This window comes from Malus domestica, chromosome 03 (assembly GCF_042453785.1).
Source record: "Malus domestica chromosome 03, GDT2T_hap1".
NCBI lineage: Eukaryota > Viridiplantae > Streptophyta > Magnoliopsida > Rosales > Rosaceae > Malus > Malus domestica.
Genome location: NC_091663.1, coordinates 12,148,400 through 12,174,260, shown reverse-complemented (window position 1 = coordinate 12,174,260; position 25,861 = coordinate 12,148,400). Strand labels below are relative to the sequence as shown.

Sequence of the window (25,861 nt, the reverse complement as noted above, 5' to 3'; positions counted from 1 at the left end):
AATTTTTATTGAAACTTTGCAGGATGTTTATTTAGTCAATTATCTATTAGTTTATCACAAAAAATTGGAAGGAAATGCATTGCATGATAGATATAACTGATTTAAGTTGATTATATAGCGAGCTGGCAAACATTGTGAGTGTCGAAAATATGTAGTAATTAATGAAAGAAGTTTGAACACACCATAATCATTTATATATAATGAATTAGTACAATATTTTACACTTTATACTTTGCATGGTAAGATGCATGAGTAACTTAGCAAGGTCTAAAATATCGATGATATCGGAAATATCAGTAGTCCAAAAAAATATCGGTAGTCCAAAAACACGGAAATTTTGATGGAAATATCGGGATATTATGGATATTTTAGACCATGGTTATGACTTATGGCTTATGTAGTGGTAGAAATGGAGAATAAGGTTTCATGAATTTGATTCTTAGAACTGTTGGTTGTTGATGTTGGTATTGTCAACGAACATGGATGGACATTTATTAGTGACAAGCAAAAGAGCTTAATTCAATCAAATTCCGAAGTTTTGCTCCAACATTGAAAACGTTTCCTGATCCGATCCGTCTAAAAATCACTCTTAGTTAGAAGCTCCTAAATTTGAGGAGAGAGAAATTGGCTCCTAATGACTCATAGCATTAATAGGGATTTTGCATTTGCTTAGTAAAATCTCAAATTAATTAAAACCCTAAACTAGAGAGGATGTTGCGGGTGTTCCTATGTTAATGGTGTTTTTAACTAAAACATTACCTAAAAAATAGAGTAGGATTGAAGATGCTCTAACGTCAACATTCATTTATGATACCAAGATCTTGTAAAATTAGTTGCAAATTAATCAAGTACGACATATTTATGGAGAAGCCAATTTGGTGGTTGATGAACTTGCTTCAATCGGTCATCACAAGATGACACAAAGAAAGTTAACATTAGGCGGATTAGCATCCATTGGCAACAAGACGTCACTTGCAATTGATACAAGATAATCCTTCCAAAAATATTGAAAAGAAAGAGGTCAACACTATACTAGTATGGCCTAAGCCCACACTTGTTTGCCATCTCGAACCAAAGTCCACAATTCAGAAAAAGATAAAGAACTCAATGGCAAATTATCATCACCCTGAAGCAGTCTGGTCAATCCGTGTGGATTGGTTACAAATTTACAATAAATAAATTGAATAAATATCACAAACAAAATATCTTAAAAGAAAACTGACAACTTCAACACAAAGCGATACACAACAACGGCCACACACATATATAGTTCAGAAATACATGAAGAAAACAGTGACTAAAATACCATGGCAACAAATTGAATAAAAATCAAATCCCAAACAATGGAGAAAAATTCAGTCAGTGAAATTGCATGCATGCCTCAGGCTTGATCAAAGTTCAGTATAACAGTAAGTCCTCCTCAAACTCTTAGGCCTTGAGAACTCCAACACCGGGGAGCATGAAACCCTTAGAGTGCGGTGGCGTGACTTCCAAGCTCCAACCTTAAATCTAATCCTTGCCTTGAGCCAAACGTCAAACTGAATCTTCCCTGATCTTTTCTCAAGCATTAGATCCTTAGAGACGGGGCTGGAAAGTGCAGCGGAGCGAGCTGTGAACTTGACATCAAAGCGCGTCACATTTTGATGGCGCTGATAGAAGGGATCAACCCCGGAAAATGCCAGAGTCTGGTCATTGTAATTCACAGTAGCTCCAATAGAGTCATAGTATATGGAGACTCTTTTGTTGGGATTATAGGATCTTATAACAAAATCAAAATTGGCTGAGAGGTGGTCATTCGTTAGGTTGAAGTTTTGGATCGAACCATTTTCGATGGTGTAAACAAGGCGTTTTGGCTTCACAACGAGCCAGGTGATGAGCACCACAAGACCCAAGAGGACAATCAAAGCTAGCAAGACTATGGCAATGATTCTAATTAGATTTGACTTTGATTTGGGTGCTTGTGAGGGCTGTGATGCAGAAGTAGGCATTGTGAGGAATTAGGGTTTTTTTTGGACTAAATTTTGGTGGTGTTTGAGAAGCTAAAATTTGTTTCACTCTTTGAATTCTGCTTGGTGGGTTAAGAGCTACAAAGTGCACCTATTCTAGTTCAAGTGAACTATATAAGAGAAGTCTTGGGGTCTCTGCCACATTCTTTAACCCGCCTTTTTCTCTGTTACCTTTACACTTTTTCTCTTTTTATTTCGTGCATGTAACTCAAGACATCTTGCTCAAGGACTGAGGTTAACAGTTTGTTCTTTTCTTCAGCTCTGGATGTCCTAAGATTAATGAAAAGTATTATATATGTGATTGAGAAGCATCATTCTTGGTAATGTTTTCTTCATTATCGCTCATCGATCACCTGGTGACCAAGAGAATTAGAGAACTTGATTTTGAAAAGGTGGCTTTTCCCTAATGTGAGATTATCTTAAGCGATAGTTGTAGGATGTGAGTAGTCAATCAATTGACACTATACAAGGTGACAAGCTGCTACACGTGCCCTGGACAACAAGAAGATTATCAAAGAAAAGATATTACTACCATATATATATGGGACAACGAAAGGAAGTGCCATTTCAATGTTGGCTTCATGTCACTAATTTGTTAAAATCGATATTTAATTACATAGATGTACTAAACCCACTCTTGCTTTGCCTCCAAGATATACTAAACCCACTCTTGGAAGCTGCTCTTTTTGTTTTTAATATTTTATTAGTTCTTCCCATCTCCGCCAAAAAAGAAAATAATAATAATAATAATAATACAGGATCCCAGACTTAGAGCTCAAGTTTAACAATTAGAGGAAGATGATCTATCTTATTCGGCTGTAGCTACCCATGAAATTCCTTGTTCTATAAAGCTTCCAGGCATATACTTGAAGTGAAAAAATTAATTATTTGAAAGAAAGATAGGGATGCCGCCAGACTATCCTTCATAGCTCGCCAGATGAATGGCTCAACCGTTCGAATGAAAAAGAGCTCATCGAGAGACAAAGAAAACGATGGGTTCATACCGGATACAACCGTCACAAAACAAAAATTCGGCCTATTTGTGCTGTGACACTTACCAAATACCATAGTTGTATGAATTCCATACCAAGCAACGTAATTAATTCCTTACATGTATACTTTTTTTTTATTAAAAGCTAACGAATATGCTTTACATATTCTAAACGTTTGAATTCTAATCAACCGATATAAGGCGCATTAAGTTTTCTTCTGGTAAGCAATTTTCTCGCCCATTGCAAAGCAATAAACTTTGTGCGCGATCATTCTTACCCACCCAAAACTTAATTTGGTGACGTTCACATGAGTTCGAACACTTTATTGCTTTTCTTTAATGGCACCCCGAGATCCTCACATAGGCATTAGAGCAACTCCACCCTTGGAGCCATCCCCCTGGCAATCTACTATTGAATCCACCCTATTGAACAGTAACTGCCTTTAATGAATAGTAACTACCATTAATGAACAGTAATTACCTTTTGCATCTCCACCCTTGGAGCCCCCTGGCAATAGGTAATAAAATAGTAGTTTTTTTTGTTTGTTTAAATAATATAAAATTAAAAAAAAACAGGGAAATGGGGCTGTAGGGCCTCGAGCTGACACAAAAAACAATAAAAAAATACCTTGGCCCTCGGGCTGCAGGCCTGTCAACTATCCACCGCCCTTGTGCTCGGGCTCCCACTCTCACTCGGGCCCTCCATGGCTGGAGAAGAATCAACAGGCCCTCGGACCCCTTCCTGCAGCCCGTCCCCCGTCCAAAAACGAAGGCTGGAGTTGCTCTTAAGCATATCAGAACGGAACGTGGACGAAACCTTTACTCAAATCCTATTTCCCCTAATTTATTTCTGCTCACAGACTTAATGGAGACAAATTGGTATCTACTCACACCTATAACCACTTGCTTGCAACTAAAGGTGGCATGCACCCTTCATAATACTGCCACGCGTCATTATAATGGACATCCACGTCACTCACACTATGGGGGAAGCGCATGACAAGTGCGATAGAAATAAAAAGAGAAAAGTGAGGAATGAGAGAAAGCGATTTGGAGAGCAGAGAATCTTACTCTAATAAAAGTTGAATATTAGAGTACGCAACGAATAAACGAACCAACTGAATATAAAATTTTATTAAATTGAATTGCCAAGAAGGTTACATAAACCAAAGAGGCTACATCTTGACTAACTTGTCATTCTACGAGCTACAAAGCATTATATATATATATAGAGAACTAACCTAACCCTAATAAGAAAGAAAACTAAACACTAATACTAACGGGCTAAATCCAGATTCAAATAATAAAATAATCCTAAATTCCAACAATAAAAACCCTAATTATAAATGGCAAGGGCTGCTAAAGGGAGGCAAAAGGAGAAAAAGAATGAAAAGGAAAGGACTATAAAAGTGATGACACCAACTTCGGTGGTAGCCGGATATGCTTGGAAGATCCTTATGAACCCTACATTCTTCAACAACCAACAGTCCTAACTTTTTTGCATTGCCTTCTCTCTCTCACCCCCCTCTCTCTCTGCGTATAAATGGAGACCCTCTTCTCTCATTCTCTTTCACGACCACAGCAACATATTAAGAGACATATAGTATGAAATACTTCAGTTTTGGCCCCCAAGTGCCCTAGAATTCTAGGCCACCCCCACCATGTTAGTGCAGTCCATATATAGTTTTGGACTGGTTTAGGTCATTGGTGGTGGCGGCTACGTGCGCACTGGTTTTCTGTAACGGGAGAAATGAAGCTTGTTCTGCAGCAGCCTCTTTTTCAAAGGGTCTGTTAATATTTCTCCTACACAGGGCAATTTCAGTCCTTTGGCATTTTACCCAACTGGGAATATCTCTTCCTCGTTAACTATGCAGTTTAAACTTTTAGGTTTATACGAACAATTACTGGCATCTGATGAAAGCTTGGGTTTTCAGTATTTTGGTTAATTTTTTTTCCAGTTATTAATTGATGTAACGGAAATCAGCAGGCAGCTTATGCCCAGTTTGATCAATATATATGAAGTTTTGCTGAAACTATTGATAGAGAAGCAATGTATTATTTATGATGGTTTTAGTTGAGAGACTTCTAATTATTTAGTGTTGTAGGTTGTCAAATTGTTATGCAATTTTTCCGATCTTTTTCACGTGTCAAATTGATGCCATGGATCTATTATTTCATTCTTAGTCTCCCTTTAAATAGGAGGGGCGCCCAAGCAAATTTGTGATTAAATCCCCAAAACCCAAGGTGATTAAATCCCCTAAAACCCACAAATTCCTCCCAATATCAAGCCCAATTAGTTGGGCTACAGTGGAAGGAAGCAGGGCCCGACTGCTTAATTGGGCTACAATCGCCCAACCCAAAGCCTGAGGCTACATGATGTCACGTCACTCACGTTAGAGCGCGATGCAGGCTTTGATGATTGCTACGAATATGGGACGTTAGATTTTTTAAATCTAACGATGTTAATCTAGAATTTTAAAAATTAAAAGAAGAAATATCTAAAAAAGACTTCTTATTCACTTGGCACAACCTGGACTCTTGGATTGTAAAAAAAATGTCATCCAACATTTTATATTAATTATGTTAGTAAGAAATGTTTAAAATAAGAAAATAAAATTAAGAGTATATATAAACCTTGGCGCCACTAAAACGAGATTGTAATTCGAATAATAATACAAGTGGGCCTGATGAAATTGGTAAAAGTCTTATTCAAAATTAAACAGAGTATTAATTTTTTTAAATACTCATTGCCGGAATGGAGATACGCTCAGACAATTATTATTCTCTATCTTTGCCCAATTGACGAAGCAATTATTTCTTTAGTAGGGTGAAAGTTCAGTTGACTGAAAGAATACAGGAAAAATCTTTACGGAATCTATTATTGCGTTAGCCGAGTGTAGTCGTGTAGTAGATGTTCTTAAAAAAATAAAAAACAAAAAATAAAAGAGAGTAGATGAAATCAGAGAGCTGGGTTAAATTGGATAATTTTAAATAGTTTATATCCTTAACTTGCCAAAAAAAATAAAAAAATAAAAAAAATTGAGGAGTTCAGAATTCTAAATCAGGTGATAGTGGCAGTTTACCCCTTCTACTCTTCCTCAAAAATCAACCCAACGTTTCCTATTTCCTCCCAAATACAAATCTCTCCGACTCTTTCTGAAACCCTAATTTTTCCCCCTTTCACAAATCCCATCTTTTCCGGATTTAAGGGTTTATTTTTTTGTTAAATTTCGATTCACCTTTAGGCTCGATTTTGGGTTTGCAATTCCTCTAATCCAAATCTGAACCAGGGATTTGCGAAATTTCTAGGGTTTTGAGTTGATCTGAGGCCGTGCATGGCGAAAGGTACGGATGCTGAGGAGTTCGTGCTGATGTCTAAGGTCCGGGCGGGGCTGAAACGCGAGTTCGCGTTTGCGTTGAAGGCCCAGGCTGAAATCTCTGGCTCTTTGGGGCGGACTCGGGGCAGTAGGGCCCAGAACGGCGACTCTAAGAGGATGAAGACGGAGGAGCGCAGCCGTGGTGATGGTGACGAGAAATTGGGGGGTGGGGAGATTGGGGAGGGCGAGAATGTGAACGTTAAGGAGGAATTGGAGGAGGCTATGAGCGAAGAGGATGCGAAAAGCGATGTGGTGGACGTCATGAGCGACGATGAGCCAAAATTCCATGGGGGCGAGTCTGTGACGAGCGAGAGGGTTGGGGAAGACGAGTTGAAGCACGGTGTGGTGGAGATGGCAGTAGATGACGAGCCCCAGACTGGTTGCATTGGCGATAGTCAACCAGAAAAGCATTTGGTGGATGAAAAGGAGGAAGGGGAGGTGAGTGAGAAGCCTCCAAGGAGGTTTACTCGGTCAGCGTTGAAGCTTGAGGCAGAAAAAATGCAGAATTTACCTGCGGTAGGTTGTACCAAGGAGATGGCAGTAGATGACGAGCCCCAGACCGGTTGCATTGGCGATAGTGAACCCGAAAAGCCTATGGTGGACGAAGAAGTTCCTGTTTTAGTTGAGAACAGAAATGTTAAGGTGGAAGAGGAGGTGATTGAGAAGCCTCCGAGGAGGTTTACTCGGTCAGCATTGAAGCTTGACGCAGAAAAAATGCAGAATATACCTGCCGAAGGTTGTACCAAACAGATAGATTCGGGGATACAGAAAAGCCCTTTTGTTACTCCAATGAAACTTGATACAAAAATGCCGAGTATGGTGAGGAAGTTCAGTAAACTGAAAGAACTTCTTGACACCGGTATTCTTGAGGGGCAGCCAGTCAAGTACCTTAGAGGATCAAAGGTATTATTTCCATTGGTGCTGCTGTTTTTCAGTGTGTATATGATTACTGATTTGCGGTTTAGGGCAGAGTACTTATTTTGTGTTTTATATTTGTTGTTGTTAGGTAAGAGAGTCTGGAGAAACAGGGCTTAGGGGAGTGATTAGGGGCTCTTCTATATTGTGTCACTGTGATTCTTGCAAAGGAACAGAAGTGAGTATTGTTTAACGATATTTTCTTTTGTAGTTCTTGTCTTGTAATGTTTGTCGATTTAAAGGGTTGATAGATTATTATATTGAATTTCCATAGGTTATTACACCTCCTGTGTTTGAGCTGCATGCGGGTAGTTCAATTAAACTTCCTTCGGACCATATTTATCTTGAGAACGGGAAGACCCTTCGGGATGTCATGACCGTATGCGAAAATTCTCCCTTGGAAACTTTGGAAGAAGCTGTCCGACTTGTTATTGGTTGCTCATCTATAAGCAAATGTATGATCTGTCTCAATTGCAAAGGTAGCTTTTATGTCTGCATAAATTAATTGCAATACCCCTTGATAAATAATATGCATATACATAAGTCTTTTCTTTTACGATGAATGTAGATTCTATTGACAAAGACCGGACAAGGTCAGCAGTGCTACTTTGTAGCTCATGCATGGAGTTAAAAGAGTCTGGAGCTAGGCCTGCTGTAGGTGCTAAACAGAGTGACGAGTAAGCTTTATCTTCCCTACTTTTTTTTTTCTTTTGGTTCAATCTGTTTATCTGAAAAATATTTCATCTGCCTCTGGGTTTATGCCACATGTTTAAGAAGACTAATTTGGGGTGGGTTTAATGTAACCTTGACAGAGAGGAAGCTAATTTTATGATTAGAGAAATAAGGGGGTGTATCCAATTGTATTCGAGGGATTTAAATTGATTTTACAAATCAAGGGGTATTCAATCAAGATAAGATTTTGTGTTAGTGATATTTTTTGGTTTAAATTCATTGAACATCTGAACTTGACGTAGGAGCCTTATGAAAACATGTGCTTAAATTAGGGCCCTTATGTTGTTGGAATGGTTACTTGACAGCTCACATTTGATTGCACAGTTGATTTGTGAAGGATTTTCATTTCTAAGCAGCTTATATATATATATATATATATATATATATCTATATGCAACAGATGGGTGAATCTAGCTATACTTCTAGTTTTACATATTTATATACTTTTACGTGTGATTTGTAATTTAGGATTTTTACTCTCCTATAACATATGAGTACAAGAGAGTATCATAAATGATCCTTTATTTTAAATGTTATTATTTGCAATTAAGGATGTGCGTGTGTTTACCATTTCAGATCATCAAAGCTGGTTTCAGGTCCAAATAGTCCTGATACCTTGTCAAAGTGTAGCTCACCAGAGCAGGTTACAGTTCCAAAGCATCCATATATGCCAAAGGGTAGCTCATCAAAGCCAGTTAAAGTTCAAAAGCATCCTCATAACGAGCCAAAGTGCCGCTCGTCAGAAAGTAAAAGTCAGGGAAGAGTAACCAAAAAGTATTCATCCTGTCTCTCTCTCTCTCTCTCTCTCTCTCTCTCTCTCTCTCTCTGTGTTTTGTATCTGTCTCATAAATAATTTTTTTTTCTTGACGAGCTCTGTTATTCACAATTGAGCTATTTTGTATGCCTCTCTTTATCGTAATCAGTGCACTTAATTTGCTTGTGTCTGAAATTTTTTTGAAAGGGATCTTCGGCTGCACAAGTTGGTTTTTGAGGAAGATTGTTTGCTGGATGGCACAGAAGTAGGCTATTTTTCCAGGGGAAAGGTTGCCACTAAATCTGGATTGTAGTTTTTTGCCTTATTGAAGTGGAATGCTATTTTCTGAGTAGTCATTTTTTGGCTGGCAGAAAATGTTGGTTGGTTATAAAAAGGGTCCTGGCATTGTTTGTGGTTGCTGCAATGATGAGGTATGTTTACTCTCTACTGAATTACCATCACCTATGGATTTTTTGACACATCTATGATTTTCCTCCATTTGATTGGCAGGTCAGCGCCTCGACATTTGAAGCTCATGCTGGTTTTAAGTCACGTCGCAAGCCGTGAGTCATTGGTTAAATTCTTTGCTTGTTATACTTGTTCACATTGCTCCTGGAATTTTGCAGTGAGTTAGACTTGTTCTAGCTCTTGCACATGACATGATTGAATTGTTAGAATCCCATTGGCCTCCCTGCCTGATTTTTCGGTGGGAAGGTTGTGGGGAATTTTTCAGTAATAACCTTTTTTTATCCGTGGTATTCTAAATTATTTTTGGACACTTATTTGCATTATTTGGCAGTTACATGAACATTTACACATCTAATGGGGTATCTCTCCATGAATTGGCATTATCTCTCTCTAGTCGTCGGAAGTGGTCTACCAAGCATAATGATGACCTATGCTCCATCTGTGAAGCTGGTGGAGATCTCTTATGCTGTGATAATTGTCCAAGGGCTTTTCACAAAGGTGATGTCCACAGTTGCATTTGTTACACCAGTGCATATTCTCAAATGCCATGTGAAACTTTTCACTTCGTATATATGTTAGTAATTATGTTAAAGGAACTCCAATACTTAATCGGTGATGGAATACTGTACACCCCTGTTGTTGAAAAGGACATGGAAGCGTGGGAAGAGTTAGGGGGAGTACAGTTCATTTATTTTATGTAGGAATTATTTTTAAGTATGTTTATTCTTTCAAAAGATAAAGGCCGGAAATGGCCATAAAATTAAGGGTGTATTTCCATACTGCGTTGCTTCTGTTTGCACCATTTCTTTTGCTGGTCTCATTACAACCCTTCTATGAACTATCATAAGTTTCCCAGTTCCTCATTTTTTAAATTTTGATTAAGTTCAACGGAAATAAACAATATTAGAAAAAGTAATAATTAGATTGAGGTAGCACCCAAGTGATGATGTTGTGACCTGCAAAATTGAAATATTAGGATTATTGGGAAGTGGGCTGCGGATAGGAGAAGGTAATGAAGAATTTACATTATTTTCATTCTTTACTTTTCAAAAAATAGATTTATAAATGTAGGGTTGGCAATGATGGCAATATTGTCAGATGAAAGGAATAGGAGGGTCTTTGACAATGTGCTTGCTGAGGAGGTGGACTGTTTATGGGGTAGGCCCGTAGGGTTCACTTTTGGGCTTTTTTCTGCATGTGTGCAAGTGTGCATGCACAATCCAATGTCTTAGTTGCCTCCACATGGTGGGTTAGGAGGGGATGTGTATTCTATTAACTTCCATAGTATTAACTGTTAGGATTTATCTCCAATTATCATGTTCATTTTGATGCTTTTATTATTTTCCTATCTTTATTCAGTTCCAATATGTGTGTGTTTAAAATTAATTGTAAATAAAATTTCTGAGTTTGGCATATCATTTTTATTTTTGGAATAGTAGCTTCATGAATTGGAAACCTAATTATATCTCTTATGTTTTCACAAGTTTGTATTCTATAAACATAGGTTATGGTTATTAATAGTCCTATATCATGCATTCCAATTCTTCCTTTTTTGAGTTGTTTGTTGCATTTTCTTTTCATAACTAGTTTAGATGTTAGAATTGTAAGCATTACACTTGTAAAAGCATAAAACCGAAAGAGACGATATGTATTTGGTATGCTTGTTGTGCATGAACTACATGTTTTATTTATTTATTTTTTGTCCATTGCAGAGTGCCTTTCTCTAACAAGTGTCCCTGGCGATACTTGGTACTGTAAGAATTGCCAGACTATGTTTGAGAAAGAAAAATATGTGGAGCATAATCCCAATGCTGTTGCAGCTGGAAGGGTTGCAGGGGTCGATCCCATAGAACAAATAACCAACAGATGCATTCGTATTGTCACTACTTTCGATGAGAAACTTGGTGGATGTGCACTGTGCAGGTTATTTCTCGTTTCAGTTGTCATGAACCAGGAAAATATTTGCAGTTATACCGAACACTTATTTTTGGCAACACTTTTTAGTGGGATGGAAATTCCAACATTTGGAGCATCAACTTATTTCCAATCATGAATAGTTTTGATTTTGATGTTTGCAGTAGCCATGAGTTCAGCGGCTTGGATTTTGGTCCTGGCACCGTTATTTTGTGTGATCAGGTACTTTCATGGCTAGCCCAATTTATAAATTTATCGAGTCTGGCTTTGAAGTGTTTTGTATTGCTTAATTGTTTATGATTAGCCATTATGCTCTAAATGACGTGCTTATTCTTTTCCTCACTCCAGTGTGAAAAGGAGTATCATGTAGGTTGTTTGAAAGATAAAGGAATTGAAGATATGAAGGTACTCACTCTTCCTTTGTTTTTATTGTAAATGTCATTTGATCAGCAGTTTATTTTTTGTTATGCTCTGTTTTTTTCTTATTTTTTTGCTGCTATTTTAATCATATTTTCTTATAGTTAAATACATTTGTTCTCCAGGAAATACCGAAAGACAAGTGGTTCTGTTGCTCAGATTGCTTCAGGGTTCATTCAGCTTTGCAGAAGTTGGTAGCTCATGGGGAACAGAAGCTTCCAGACTCCCTTCTGAATGTTGTAAGGAAGAAGCACAATAAGAAAGGTCCGGAGAGTGGAGCTAATCTTGATATAAAATGGAGGGTGCTTAATGGGAAAATGTCTACTGATGATGAATGTGTGCAGTTGCTTTCCAAGGCTCTTGAAATCTTCCATGTGAGCATACTTGTTATTTGTTGCTCTGTTAGAATATCTGCTATTTTTATAACAGTACCAACCAAGAGGTGTCGTAAATTATTTTAATTTTGTTTCTATTAATAAGGAAAATGTTGTGCTGCATTTAGTGAGGTTAGCGAGTGATCTGACCTACCTTAATGTGCATAATTGGCCCTCTTGTCCCTCGTGTCTGGTGTTACTAGATGAACTTCTGTAAGTGTTTCAAGCGGGATTAAACAACATACTTAATTTTCAATTTCATTTCTGTGCTCTAGGATCGTTTTTCCCCAATAATTGATCCTACTTCACGCCAGGACTTTATCAAAGAAATGCTTTATGGGTGAGCCAGAATATTCTCTTTTTTCCTATTACTCTTTCGTTTGATATCCTTGTGCTAGCTACTACGTAATTGCATTCAATTTTGACTGAATATATCAACTGAGTTTGCAGAAGGACCATCCAGACCCAAGATTTCGGTGGGATGTACTGTGGAATAATTACAGTAAAGTGAGGATCGTTTTTTAATGCTTATTATGCAATGTTATTATAGTTATAGTAATCTGTTTTGACATGTTTTCCGTAATATGCAGCCAATTGGTCGTGTCAGCTGGAATGTTTCGTATCTATGGAGCCGAAGTGGCAGAGCTTCCTTTAGTGGCAACATGTGCTGATTTGGAAGGACAGGTTATTACTAATTTACTACTCTGGCGCTATGGAAAATCACATAGCCACATTTTTCTATTGTAATAAAAGGTTTATGGAATTTTGGGTTGTGGCCTTTTCTTTTTAACTGATTTCAACTGATTATTGTGTTGTAGGGTTACTTCCAGATCTTGTTTTCATGTATTGAGAGGCTTCTTGCATTTCTAAACGTGAAAAGCCTTGTGCTGCCAGCCGCTAGCGAGGCAGAATCAATATGGAAAAATAGATTTGGTTTTGAGAAGTTAACCCAAAATGAGGTGTGTGAACTCTTGCATGGTTTCTTCTACTGCATAAGCCTTTTTTTTTTGGGTAAAATACTGCATAAGTATGTTAATCTTGTTTATTTACATAATTTCTTTTTGTAGATACATGATTACAGGAAAAGTTACCAAATGATGATCTTCCAAGGGACTAACATGCTGCGGAAGCCCGTCCCCAAGTGCCGAATCCTTAGGTCACATATAAGTAACTGAATGTCGGATCATCTAGATCTTCCGTTTTGACCGTGATGTAAATGACTCCCTTGTCTTTTGGTGTACAGAAAGAGCAGAAATATACATCGACCTTACAGGCTTGTTTTTGTCTTTCGGGTAGCAAATAGAATTTTAGAGGGATTTCAGTTTCGGAGACGGAAAGTCGCAGTAGGTTTATGAAGAGACCTACGGAAAGTCTCTTGGAACTTTGCTATTCATGGCACTGTTATTTCTGCTTCTGGGCATGGGATTCCATTTTTTGCTGATACCTTTGTTCATGGAATTTCACTTTTTGAGGAATTTTGCTTCTAAAGTGTGACGTTTGCTCGCCTATTTTACGTACTCTGTTTGCATCTAAACGAAAAGCTAAACCAAATTGTAGTCTCTACTTCCTGTTTTACGTACTCTGTTTGCATCTAAACGAAAAGCTAAACCAAATTGTAGTCTCTACTTCCTGTTTTTGACGTACAAGATCGAAAAGCTAAACAAAATTGGAGTCTCTACTTCTGTTTTTGACGTACAAGATTTCCTGTCGCATTTTCTGTTTGACAACTGTCATCCATGGCATTTGAACCAAACTACTGTTTATGAGTAATACTATTCATACCATATTTTGTACCACATTTTCATATCACCTTAGGTGACATTTGATGTGGGCAACCACAATTAATCAGATTTTTAAATTTAGTTCATTATTTAATAAATTAATAATTCAGAAAAACTAGTTAATTAAATGATGATTGTGGTATACGAGGAGTCTTTCACCTTGTTTTCCTTGGGTTTTGCAAATTTTTCAAATGATGTCGCTGTTCACATCAGATGCCATCTAAGGTGGTATAGAAATGTGGTATAAAAACATAGTATGAATAGCATTGGTATCTTCCAATGTAACTTTCTTAACGATGACGTAGGTAGATTATTATCGCAAGAACTTGACACCAATGTGATGTTACTCGCTTTAATGTTCATTTTTTCATTTTAGGGTAAATTACATAGTAGCCCCTCAGGTTTGAGGTCTATTGCAATCTTATACAACATCTTTAAAACATTTCACTTTCATACCTCAAGTACTATTTTATTTCAATTTCATACAACTGTTAGATTTTCCATCCATGGATCTGTTAAATGCTGACGTGGCTGCCACATATATGACACGTGGCTGCCAAATGTCTGCCACGTGGCAAATAAAATAATTTTTTAATTAAAAAAAAAAACATAGTAGCCCCTCAGGTTTAAGGTCTATTACAACCCCATACAACAACTTTAAAACCTTTCACTTTCATACATCAAGTACCATTTTATTTCAAAATAACACCTCCGTTAGATTTTCCATCCACTAATCTGTTAAATGCTGATGTGGCTGCCACATTTGTGCTGATGTGGCTGCCATGTGGAAAAATAATAATTTTTTATACATTAAAAATATTATAATATTAACCTTATTAAAAAAAAAAAAAAAACCCATTAAAAGTCATCGTCTTCATCTCCACCCAACTTCATATCCTTCTTTCTCCTTCTCCAGCCCACCCTTTCCGTACTGTCTTTCTTCTCTTGGCCTCCCCCCCCCACCCCACCTAAAACCCTAAAAAACCCAGCTGTAGGAGAAAGAGCCCCTCCTTCAATCTTCATCTTCCTTCCCCAAACCCAGTCTTACACCGACCCATCAACCACCACCACGTCGGAGTAATCCCGTCCCTCATCTTCCTCGCTGCCCAGACATCAACCTCTGCCCAACCCTCATCTTCCTCGCTTCCGGTGTAATCCTGTTAACCACACCACGTCGTCGGCTGCAACACTTCTCCTCTCCCGCACAAAAATCTCATCTCTCTTTCACTTATACCAAATTAAGATCCACAAACCAAGACGACCCACTCAACCTTCTATCTCACAAAATTGAAAAATCTCATATGTTTTCTTTTCTTACTTGGGCTTATTGATGTATTTTTGTTGGTTTATTGGGTTTGGTTTGCATCTGAAAACAAATTAAAATGTGGGCAGAGGTCGAAGAGGCGGAGCTGGTCAAGGGAAGCAGGGGAGTCGAGTAGCTCCTAGAGAAGAAGAGAGATGAGAGTGAGGTGGAGACGCCGGAGATGAGAGTGAGGGGTGGGCGAAGGCCAAGAGAAGAGAGGGAGTAAGGAAAGGGTGGGCTGGAGAAGAATGATATGAAGTTGGGAGGCTCTGGAGGGAGAAGGAAGGATATGAAGTTCGAACCACCCCCTTCCCATCATCTTCAATAGATTTCAACTTTAGCCATCAATTCCTTTTCTGTAATCAACAGCGTGGCATCGAACGCAAACCCATCCAAAAACCCATTTTCCCCACCATCTCTTTCTTAGGCAGATCTGGGATTTCAAAATTTTTTAATTTTGGGTTCGCAATAAAATACCAGTTGGATTTTGGTTATAGGTTCGAACTCAAATACCCAGTTTGAATTCAAATACCCAACTAAATCAATTGGTGCGTGGGGGAGGGACGGATGAGCGGTGAAAGGATTTGGATTTGCTACGGCTCGACAAGAAGGCGTCGAGAAAGGGCGAGCAACACATCTTGATTTTCAACCTTGGCGGCGGGACTTTTGATGTCGTGCTCGTCTGATAATCGATGAGGTAATTTTCGAGCTGAAGGCCAAAGCTGGAGACACCCATCCTTGGAGTTGTTGCCTGCGATAGGTGGTGGAAGGGTGCAAATGGGCGGGTGAAGGGGGGGTGGGGTTTTCCTTTTTGGGTTTCTGGTTCGTTGGGGGGGGGGAAAGGGTTGCTTCCTGGGTTTCTAGTTGGGGGTGCACGGGGATGGGGTTTTTTTTTAGTTTTTTTTTTTTTAGAAGATTCATGTTTTAAAAAAAAAAAAATTTAAAATTATTATTTTTGCCACGTGGCACACATTTGGCAGCCACGTGGCTCAAATGTGGTAGTCACGTCAGCACTTAACGGATCAATGGATGGAAAATGTAACAGAGGTACTATTTTGAAATAAAATAATACGTGAGGTATGAAAGTGAAATGTTTTAAAGATGTTGTATGAGATTGTAATAAACCTCAAACCTGAGGGGCTACTATGTAATTTACCCATAAAATTATTACTGGACTAAGAGTTAGTTGACTTTCTCGCCTTGTTTTGTAATGATGGTTTCTTATCGTTTGCGGTTGAGTTTTATCACAAATGGTTTTTGAGATTGGTTAAACTCAATTATTTTGGTTTCTCACTTTCAAAATCAATCAAAGTTGTCCTAGACATTCACTACCACACATTAATTTGGTTATTCCGTTAAGATTCCATCAACTATTTTGTTAGTTTGTATGTGGGACCCACAAATCCAATGAAATGGTGACACGTGGATTACACAAAATAAGGGTTTTTATTGCAAATGGTCCTTGACATTGATCAAACTCCTCATTTTGGTTCCTGAGTTTCAAAAATCGATAAATTTGATTCCTAACTTTCAATACCGATGTCAATTTAATCATTCCATTAAAATTTAGTGATAAAATGATGAATCTAATCATTTTTAAATAAGGAAAACTAATGAAAATGTCTTGAAAACTTTGAGTTTTAATGATAAAAACAAAATAAAGGGTAAAATGAATAGTACTAGGATTGATTTTTTAGTGTAAAAATGTGGTTTTTCTTTAAAGAGAACAATACCGTAGGCTTTTCGTTAAAACTCCCTTTAAAATATAGGGTAAATTACACAAAACTAACTCAACTATGGGTCAAACGATACTATCATACCTCATTTTATGAATTTGTTCCAATGTCAGACCTCAGTTAGTTTTTCTATTAATTTATCTGTTAAGTGCTTACGTGGCTAGAGACAGGACCCATTCACTAATCCAACTGGATTAAAAAATTAAAATTAAAATTATTATTTTTATATAAAATTGTGGGATCCACCCTCTTTCTCTTCTCTCTCTTGCCTCTCTCTGGGCACCTGCATCCCCAAAATCCCAAAACCCAGAAGCCCGTCCCCCCCCAACTTTCCTCCACTACCCTCTCCCTCTCCTCTCCTCTCCTCTCCTCTCTTTCGCCTCTTTCTTTCCTCTCTCTCTTCGAGGCACCTGCATCCCCAAAGTCCCAAAACCCAAAAACCCATCCCACCTTCCTCCACCACCCTCCCTCTCTCTCTCTCTCATCTCTCTCATGTGTAGCGTCGTCCGCCACGACGTCATTGTTGGTGGCGTACAACCCATCATGGGTGACGTAGGAGGTGCCGATGATGACATTAGAGCCGAAATCGAGCCTCGACTTGAGCAGAAAAGTTAAAAAAAAAAAAAAAACCAGTTCGTCTTCCCAACCCCTCTCTTTCTAATCCTTGCACCATTTGGATTGGAAAGGTGAGGTCGAAGTCGAACAGCGCCGCCTTCTCGAACTCCTCCACCAGGGACGGTGGCGCCAATGCCAGCAAGGCGGCGACGATGACAGAGATGGAGGAGGAGAGGGATACCAATTGGGGCTTTGTGAGCTTTGTGAGGTTTGATGGGATTTTGGGTTTTGAGATTTGTAATGAGATTCTGGGTTTTGGGATTTTGGGGATGCAGGTTGGCCAGAGAGAGAGAAAAGAGAGGCGAGGGAAAGAGAGAGAGGAGATAGAGAAGGTGGTGGATGAAGGTTTTGGGGGGGGGGGATGGGTGGGAAGAGTTTCTGGGTTTTGAGATTTTGGCGATGTAGGTGCCCAGAGAAAGAGAGAGAGAAGAGAGAGAGGCGAGAGATTGAGGAGAGAGAGAGGGTGGATCCCACAATTTTATATAAAAAAATAATTTTAATTTTAATTTTTTAATATTTAATTATTAAAAATATATTTAATTATTTTTAATCCGGTTGGATTAGTGAGTGGGCCCCGTCTAGCCACCTTAGCACTTAATCGAGAAATTAACAGAAAAACTAACAGATGTCTGATATTGGATCAGATTTGTAAGATGAGATATAACATAGTCATTTTTAAAAGGTAACGTATGATAGTGTCGTTCGACCTAAAATTAAGGTAGTTTTGTGTAATTACCCTAAAATATATAATTTGATCCTTGACTTTTAATGCTGGCACGCAAAAGATTTGTAATGCATCTGACTAATTGTAAAGAAGATATAATTTTAAAATATTTTAAATAAATCTTACCGTTGTGAGGGCCTAATACGTGATTAATCATGAAAACAGATCAAAAGCGGGAAGTTAACAAAATTTTGAAATTCAAAAACAACCTGTGCTTCATCCCCTTTTTTTCAAATAAAAAATAAGAATATAAATACAAAAGAGTGATGTCCAATGTCTTATTTTCTCACCCATCTTTTAATGAATTTTTAATTACAAATTTGTCTATTTACAAAAAGATTGATAAGGACATTAATTATCTTGTTTTACTTAATTTAAAAATAAAAAAAAAACAAGTTGGGCATGGGAGACAATTTGTCTACCTTATATCCTAACTCATATTTTCATTTCCTTTCATTCAAAGAAAGTAAAAAAAATAGCAATGGACTTAGAAGGTGATTGGAAGAGGTAGAAGATTATGTTTCCATTGATGAGGTAGAAGATTATGTTTCCATTGGAAGAGGTAGAAGAATAATTTGTGTGTAGGCCATTTGAATTTGTCCATTGTATTTTTAAATTTGTTGTTGTCGAATTCTTTTGAATTTGGATATCTCTGTCATTTCCATTTGAATTTGCAAACTTTAGTGTTTTTCATTTACATATTATTTGTTACATTTTTTAAGAGATAATTTTATAATTTCATATGTATATATATATTAAAGGTTATTTTGGAAATAATAGTGGGTGGGAAAATAACATTTTAATTTTTTAACTTTTTAAGGTGGCTGAGATTATAACGTCGATGGAAAAATAAGATAATTTGGGTGGGTGAGATTTAAGGGCACATTTGAGGAAATCAAATTTACATAAAACCCCCTCCACAACTTCCTTTCACCACCGCCCCACCCTCCCATCGCTCCCTTTATTAAATTCTCACCTCCCCTCCCCCCACACCCACCCCCCCCCCCCCCCCCCGGCGATCGTCGCCGACGCTCTCTGTGAGGTAAAAGCACTTTCTCCTCTCTCACTCTCTCTCTCTCTCTCTCTCTCTCTCTAGAACATCGGTCTCGTTTTGTTGCTTGAAAATAGATTTTGTTTTCGCAGATTAGACTGAGAAATTTGCTAAAAACCCTGTTCGAGATTTTTTGGTTGAAATCGCGGCTTGGGATCGAAGGATGGGTCAGATCCAGTACTCCGAGAAGTACTTCGATGATATTTACGAGTACAGGTGCGCTCTTTTCTGCTTCCTTTTCTTTCGATTACTTCTTCATTTTTCAATATTTTTTTTGTTTTGTATTTTGACTAACACTTTTTTGTCTTTGTTTTAATGTTGGTACAGGCATGTGGTTCTTCCTCAGGATGTGGCTAAACTCCTTCCAAAGAATCGGCTTCTCTCTGAGGTAATTTCTTAGGGTTTTTTTTTCCTAATTTTTCATTCATTTTTTTGTTTGTTTGTAATTATATGATCATTTGGTTCTCTGTGTTTAATTATTTGGAAAATTTATTATGTTTGATTTCTGTGGATGAAAGACATGCAATTCATATTTTGTAATCTCAGTTGTAAAATCTACGAAACCCCGAATTTAGAAGCTTTCATTCTGTTGTTTGGGGTAATTTGGTTAATTTTTCAGTTGTGGAACCCAAATTAATTCTGATTAGTTAGAACCCATTATTTAAGATGCTCTCTGAAATGTTGATGGTGTAGTCACATGAATTGTTTTCTACTGTCTTCCTCATTTCTGTTAAGAAATGAAATGGATTGGTCGTTTGGTTGCGGAGGATCGGAAGTAAAGTGGAAAGAGGAATAAGATAGTGAAGGATATGATTCCATCAAGTTCTAAAATCAGAAGCATCTCGTCACTTCTGAATTCAATTAACACTCATTTTGTTTCATTTTGCGTTTTGATTTAGAATGAATGGCGTGCAATTGGGGTTCAGCAGAGCCGTGGTTGGGTTCACTATGCAATCCATCGCCCGGAGCCCCACATCATGCTCTTCAGGAGGCCACTGAACTACCAGCAACAGCAGGAGAACCAAGCCGCCCAGCAGGTGCTTGCAAAGTGACCCTTGTCTGCTCAAAGACAGCGTGTTAATCTCCAGAACTGAAATGTTACATGAACAGGTTTATCATTTGTTCAAAAGTAATATAAATGCTTCGGTCGTGGCACTGTAGTGTAATTCTCTCGTTTGAAGAATTGTTAAGTGTAGCAACTGATACTTATGTAGAATGGTGTTGATGGCTTCTCAAACGTGTTGGCTCACCGCTGTTCTTGTGTGGATTTAGAACCATTGGTGAAATTGAGTGATAATTATTATGGATAAGATTTGTGGCTTTGCGTTTTTTGTTCTTATCTTTTAGTGGTTGGCAGGTCTGGCATTTTGGACCCAACCCGTTAACTCGATCCGACCCAACCCGTTAATATTTGTATTTGGGTGGATACTTAACGGGTCGGGTCGTTAACGGATGAACCCGTTAACAACCTGTTAAATAACGGATCACTTTGGGTTAACCCGTTAGTTAAGGATATTTTAATAATTTTAGTAAAGTTTTAATAACAAAAAATAAACTTTATGCAAAAAAATAATAATAATAATTGTTAATAGGTAAAATGGATGATCCGTTAGCTTAACGGGTCGGGTTCGGATGACCCGTTAACTTAACGGGTTGAGTTCGGGTGACCTGTTAACTTAACGGGTCGGGTTGAATCCAATCCAAATCCAATAAATCCAACCCGTTACAGATCTAGTGGTTGGTAAGTTGAGTCGTTCTGAATAAGTTTTGTAGTTGTTGAGAAGCAAAGCTGATCTCTCTATGTGCACTCAAGATGTGCGGTTCGGGTGGTTTGAAGTATGAGTTTGTTTCTCATTCATTGTAAATTTTGTCAGAGAAGGTGCCGAGTTCTCTAAAGGCTCGGTATAGTAGTCAGAAAATTTTGAATTATGAAATTAACAACGTCGATGTTTAAATTATGACTAGGATTTTGCTAGAGATTTGTGTGCTGAATTTCTTTGTAATCACCAAAGGAAGAACAAACCAGTTCATCTAAGTGATACTATGTAAGTATCATCGGGCATTATAAACCTGTCTATAAGTTGCATCTTATGTAGTTTTATGTAAACTCAGTTTTGTATCGGGGATGGTCCTAACCTCTCCACTCGTATCCGTGGGAGGAGAAGCGGGCAGAGAAGCTGCCGACCACCGGTGGCCGGCAATGGAGTATAGTTCCTGGTCGAGAAATTAGAGCATTTCCACCCCTAAAAAGTTCCTTGGGTAATATGCAATTCAATCCCCTCAGGTGAATAGTAACTTGCCTTTAGTGAAGCTCAAGGGCATCTTTCATTCTTAAATTGAATAGCTTAGATAATTCGTATTAAAATATTATTATTTTTTAAAACAAAATAATAAAAAATAATTTTATTTTTAATTTCTGATGATAATAGAAGTTTGGTTGAAATTATTTGAAAATATTGAAATGTGGTGTGAGGTGGAAGAACATGATTAGGTATTTATAGAAAAAAATTATTATATTTTATTTATAATTAGTTTATAATTTTTTTTATATATTTTGTATTTTTAATTGTAACTGACATTAGTCGTGCATCAAATAGCCTAGGGGCTAGGTTAATTGATTTTAGCCAAGGTGAGACCAGCCGAGTGGATTGGAATGTGTGTTGGGGGGGGGGGGGGGTTAATCCATGGAAAAGGATTCGACGCAGATCCTTTTCCTAAGGATCCTAGGGATTTGTGATCGTGACGATTCATCGCACATTGTGCAGTTAGAAATTATTTCAAAATTTAAAATTAAATATAAATAGCACCTAACAAAAATTAACCGCACGATGTACGATGAACAGTCATGATCATTGAATTTTTAGGATCCTCAGGAAAAGGATTCGACAAGGATCATTTTCCTTAATCATCATGATCCTTTTCCTTAATCCACTATCCCCTAGAGAATTTGAGAGGAGTGGAAGTGCTCTTATTGTCGAATCCTTTTCCTTAATCATCAGGATCCTTTTCCTTAATCCACTATACCCTAGAGAATTTGAGAGGAGTGGAAGTGCTCTTATAGGATGAAATTTGGATGTTTGGGAAATAATAAAGGTAATGTAGTGTCCATAAAACCAATCTTTTTAATTCTGAAGAGTCCGTCGAATCACTCCTTATATATCAATTCCATTGGCATTTGTTATTGTGATTCTTTTTCTACATTCGACAACTGTCATCTATGGTACATCCATATGCCACTATGCTAATATGGTCACGACCCTATTTTGTAGAAAGGAAAGGGATTAGAGCGCAATTTTTGCTTATTTTTGACATTTGAATTAAATACACTGCGTCTTAGTTTAGTTGAGAGAGATCTTAAATAAGAGAAATTCTCGATTTTGGATACTGAACTACTTAACTCTTACGACACAAAGAAAAAAACATCACTGTAGCCCACATTCTCTGATTTGTCATGCTAATCCGACTCCGCTTTAATCCCGCCCTCTCTCTCTGGTTTGCTACTCAAGAACCTCTCCTCAGGTAACCTAACTTGAGAAACAATTCCATAGGGTCTACCCCATATTATATTTCAACAATATGAATGTCTGGGCATTAGGTCTTCATTCAAAGATTATCTTTACAAAATATCATACAAAATGAGAAACATATATATGACCATTAGATTAAACGGTGATCGTTATAGTGTTTCTTTAAGGCACCATATTTGTATTCCATTTACTACAAATGATGTCTAAATAATGTTGGATACATTTACTACAATAATGTCTAAATAATTTTGGATTTATTTTATTTTTTTGGTAGAATAATTTAAGAATTATGAATTATAACATAGACGGTTCATCTCTACTAATTAATAAAACACTTATTGTCAACCAAAATTTTATGAAATTAACAGTTTAACCCTCTAATTAAAACAGAACATGAATAAGAAATATGGGGCATAAATGTAATTTCACACAATTAAATTTTGCTGTTTTTTTTTCAAAACCTCAGCTACATGTAATCCTAACATATCTCTAATTATATATATATATAAACTTCCCACTCCCACGTTATCTATCACTCCCTTCCTCTCTCCTTCTATTTCAAAAACAAAAATAAAAAAATTTCTCACACTTTGTGTGTGCCCATATGCTAGTATTGTTTTAAACTACTTCGAAATATGAACAAGTTCTCTCTCAATAGAAGAAATGATACAAAATCATTAGAGGGATCCCTCAATAGAAGGGGTGATACAAAGAGAATTACAATATGTTTGGATGAAGAGATTTAAGATTATTAAGAAATTTTAAAATGACGGGATTTTATTTTTTAGAATTTGTGAATTTTCTTGTTCGGTTAATTTAAAAGAACAATGGAATTGAATACATAATTTGTTATTTTTAAACTCTCAATCATAGAAATTGGGAAATGACACTTATTTACATGGAATTTAAATTTGGGAAATGGAGGTCTCAAATTCCATTTTTTTTTCCACGCGAAAATTCTAAATTTCTATGTTTATAAATCCAAACAAGGGAATTGGTGCATGTCAATTTATAAATTCTGACTTTTATCCAAATTCCAAGTTTATTTCCCTTATCCAAACATAATGCGAAGAGAAAAAAACAAAAAAAAAATAGAATTGCATGCTGAAAAAAAAAACATAAATGTGAAAATTATTTGTCATGTATCAAATGCCATGATTAGACTTGCCATTCAGTACTACGGTTTGATGGTATTCCTCTTCACTTTGAAGTGAGAGGTCCTAGGTTCAAATCTCGTGGATGACGAATTCAATACCAATTAAGCTGCCCATTGTGTGGTTTAGCAGAACTCCCCCCTCCCCCCTTAGTGTAAAAAATTGATGTACTAAAAAAAATGCCATGATTAGACTTAAACTAGCAAGTATGCCCGTGCATTGCTGCGGGTTTTAAAGCAGTATAAAACATGTAAAAGGATATATATATATATATATATATATATATATATAATGAGGAACAAAATAGGTGTCCAAGGATGGGGTACTATTTACATAGATGTGAAAATTCATTTTCAACCTTATTTACAAAACAGAATAGTCAAAGGGTGGAGTAATATTTACATACATGAGTAACAAAATAGGTGTCCAAGGATGGGGTTCTGCATTTCTTCTCACATGTAAGTTGTCTTTTGTCTGTTACATTACGGATTGAGAAAATGGAAGTTGTTAATCTAAATAAATGAGAGTGTGTGAAACTTTTGAGAATTGTGGTTGAACTCCTTTGATGAAGCTTTTGTTGGCACCATAAATTGGTTTTGCTTCACACTGTCTTGATCAAGAGTGTGTGAAGCTTTTGAGAATTGTGGTTGCCCTCCATTGATGAAGCTCTTGTTGGTACCATAAATTGGTTTTGCTTCACACTGTCTTGATCAAGAGTGTGTGAAGCTTTTGAGAATTATGATTGCCCTCCATTGATGAAGCTCTTCTTAGCACCATAAATTGGTTTTGCTTCACATAAATTGGTTTTGCTTCACACTATCTTGATCAAGAGTGTGTGAAGCTTTTGAGAATTGTGGTTGAACTCCTTTGATGAAGCTCTTGTTAGCACCATAAATTGGTTTTGCTTCACACTGTCTTGATCAAGAGTGTGTGAAGCTTTTGAGAATTGTGGTTGCCCTCCGTTGATGAAGTTTTTGTTGGCACCATAAATTGGTTTTGCTTCACACAGTCTTCATCAAGAGTGTGTAAAGCTTTTGAGAATTATGGTTGCCCTCTATTGATGAAGCTCTTGTTGGCACCATAAATTGGTTTTGCTTCACACTATCTTGATCAAGAGTGTGTGAAACTTTTGAGAATTGTGGTTGAACTCCTTTGATGAAGCTCTTGTTAGCACCATAAATTGGTTTTGCTTCACACTGTTTTGATCAAGAGTGTGTGAAGCTTTTGAGAATTGTGGTTGCCCTCCTTTGATGAAGCTCTTGTTGGCACCATAAATTGGTTTTGCTTCACACTATCTTGATCAAGAGTGTGTGAAGCTTTTGAGAATTGTGGTTGCCCTCCATTGATGAAGCTCTTGTTGGCACCATAAATTGGTTTTGCTTCACACTGTCTTGATCAAGAGTGTGTGAAGCTTTTGAGAATTATAGTTGCCCTCCATTGATGAAGCTCTTGTTGGCACCATAAATTGGTTTTGCTTCACACTATTTTGATCAAGAGTGTGTGAAGCTTTTGAGAATTGTGGTTGAACTCCTTTGATGAAGCTCTTGTTAGCACCATAAATTGGTTTTGCTTCACACTGTCTTGATCAAGAATGTGTGAAGCTTTTGAGAATTGTGGTTGAACTCCTTTGATGAAGCTTTTGTTGGCACCATAAATTGGTTTTGCTTCACATTATCTTGATCAATAGTGTGTGAAGCTTTTGAAAATTGTGGTTGAACTCCTTTGATGAAGCTCTTGTTAGCACCATAAATTAGTTTTGCTTCACACTGTCTTGATCAAGAATGTGTGAAGCTTTTGGGAATTGTGGTTGAACTCCTTTGATGAAGCTTTTGTTGGCACCATAAATTGGTTTTGCTTCACACTGTCTTGATCAAGAGTGTGTGAAGCTTTTGAGAATTGTGGTTGCCCTCCATTGATGAAGCTCTTGTTGGCACCATAAATTGGTTTTGCTTCACACTGTCTTGATCAAGAGTGTGTGAAGTTTTTGAGAATTATGGTTGCCCTCTATTGATGAAGCTCTTG

The 25,861-nt window shown here is 37.3% G+C and overlaps 3 protein-coding genes across 4 annotated transcripts; 2 read left to right on the top strand and 1 right to left on the bottom strand.

Annotated features, from left to right (window-relative positions):
* Positions 1 to 1,391: 1,391 nt before the first annotated feature.
* LOC103440974 (uncharacterized protein At1g08160-like) lies at positions 1,392 to 1,988 on the bottom strand. The gene has a single exon (XM_008379672.4). It carries the CDS (start codon positions 1,986 to 1,988, stop codon positions 1,392 to 1,394), a length of 597 nt encoding a protein of 198 aa, XP_008377894.3.
* A 3,969-nt stretch (positions 1,989 to 5,957) lies between these two features.
* On the top strand, positions 5,958 to 13,436 carry LOC103440986 (uncharacterized). 2 transcript variants are annotated; one of them, XM_008379682.4, is made up of 18 exons: positions 5,958 to 7,277; positions 7,381 to 7,467; positions 7,564 to 7,768; positions 7,858 to 7,966; positions 8,598 to 8,795; positions 8,983 to 9,064; positions 9,147 to 9,206; positions 9,286 to 9,338; positions 9,575 to 9,741; positions 10,956 to 11,166; positions 11,322 to 11,379; positions 11,506 to 11,562; positions 11,700 to 11,948; positions 12,224 to 12,288; positions 12,399 to 12,455; positions 12,539 to 12,632; positions 12,767 to 12,907; positions 13,016 to 13,436. In XM_008379682.4, exons 1-18 carry the CDS (start codon positions 6,333 to 6,335, stop codon positions 13,121 to 13,123), a joined length of 2,946 nt encoding a protein of 981 aa, XP_008377904.3. In that variant the 5' UTR covers positions 5,958 to 6,332; the 3' UTR covers positions 13,124 to 13,436. The 2 variants fall into 2 exon arrangements, with proteins under 2 accessions (XP_008377904.3, XP_028955681.2); XM_029099848.2 differs by having other exon boundaries at positions 6,004 to 7,277; positions 7,564 to 7,744.
* Positions 13,437 to 18,562: 5,126 nt separating this feature from the next.
* On the top strand, positions 18,563 to 20,480 carry LOC103440985 (cyclin-dependent kinases regulatory subunit 1). Its single transcript, XM_008379681.4, has 4 exons — positions 18,563 to 19,149; positions 19,251 to 19,374; positions 19,486 to 19,546; positions 20,058 to 20,480. Exons 2-4 carry the CDS (start codon positions 19,322 to 19,324, stop codon positions 20,208 to 20,210), a joined length of 267 nt encoding a protein of 88 aa, XP_008377903.1. The 5' UTR covers positions 18,563 to 19,149; positions 19,251 to 19,321; the 3' UTR covers positions 20,211 to 20,480.
* The last annotated feature ends 5,381 nt before the right edge of the window (positions 20,481 to 25,861 follow it).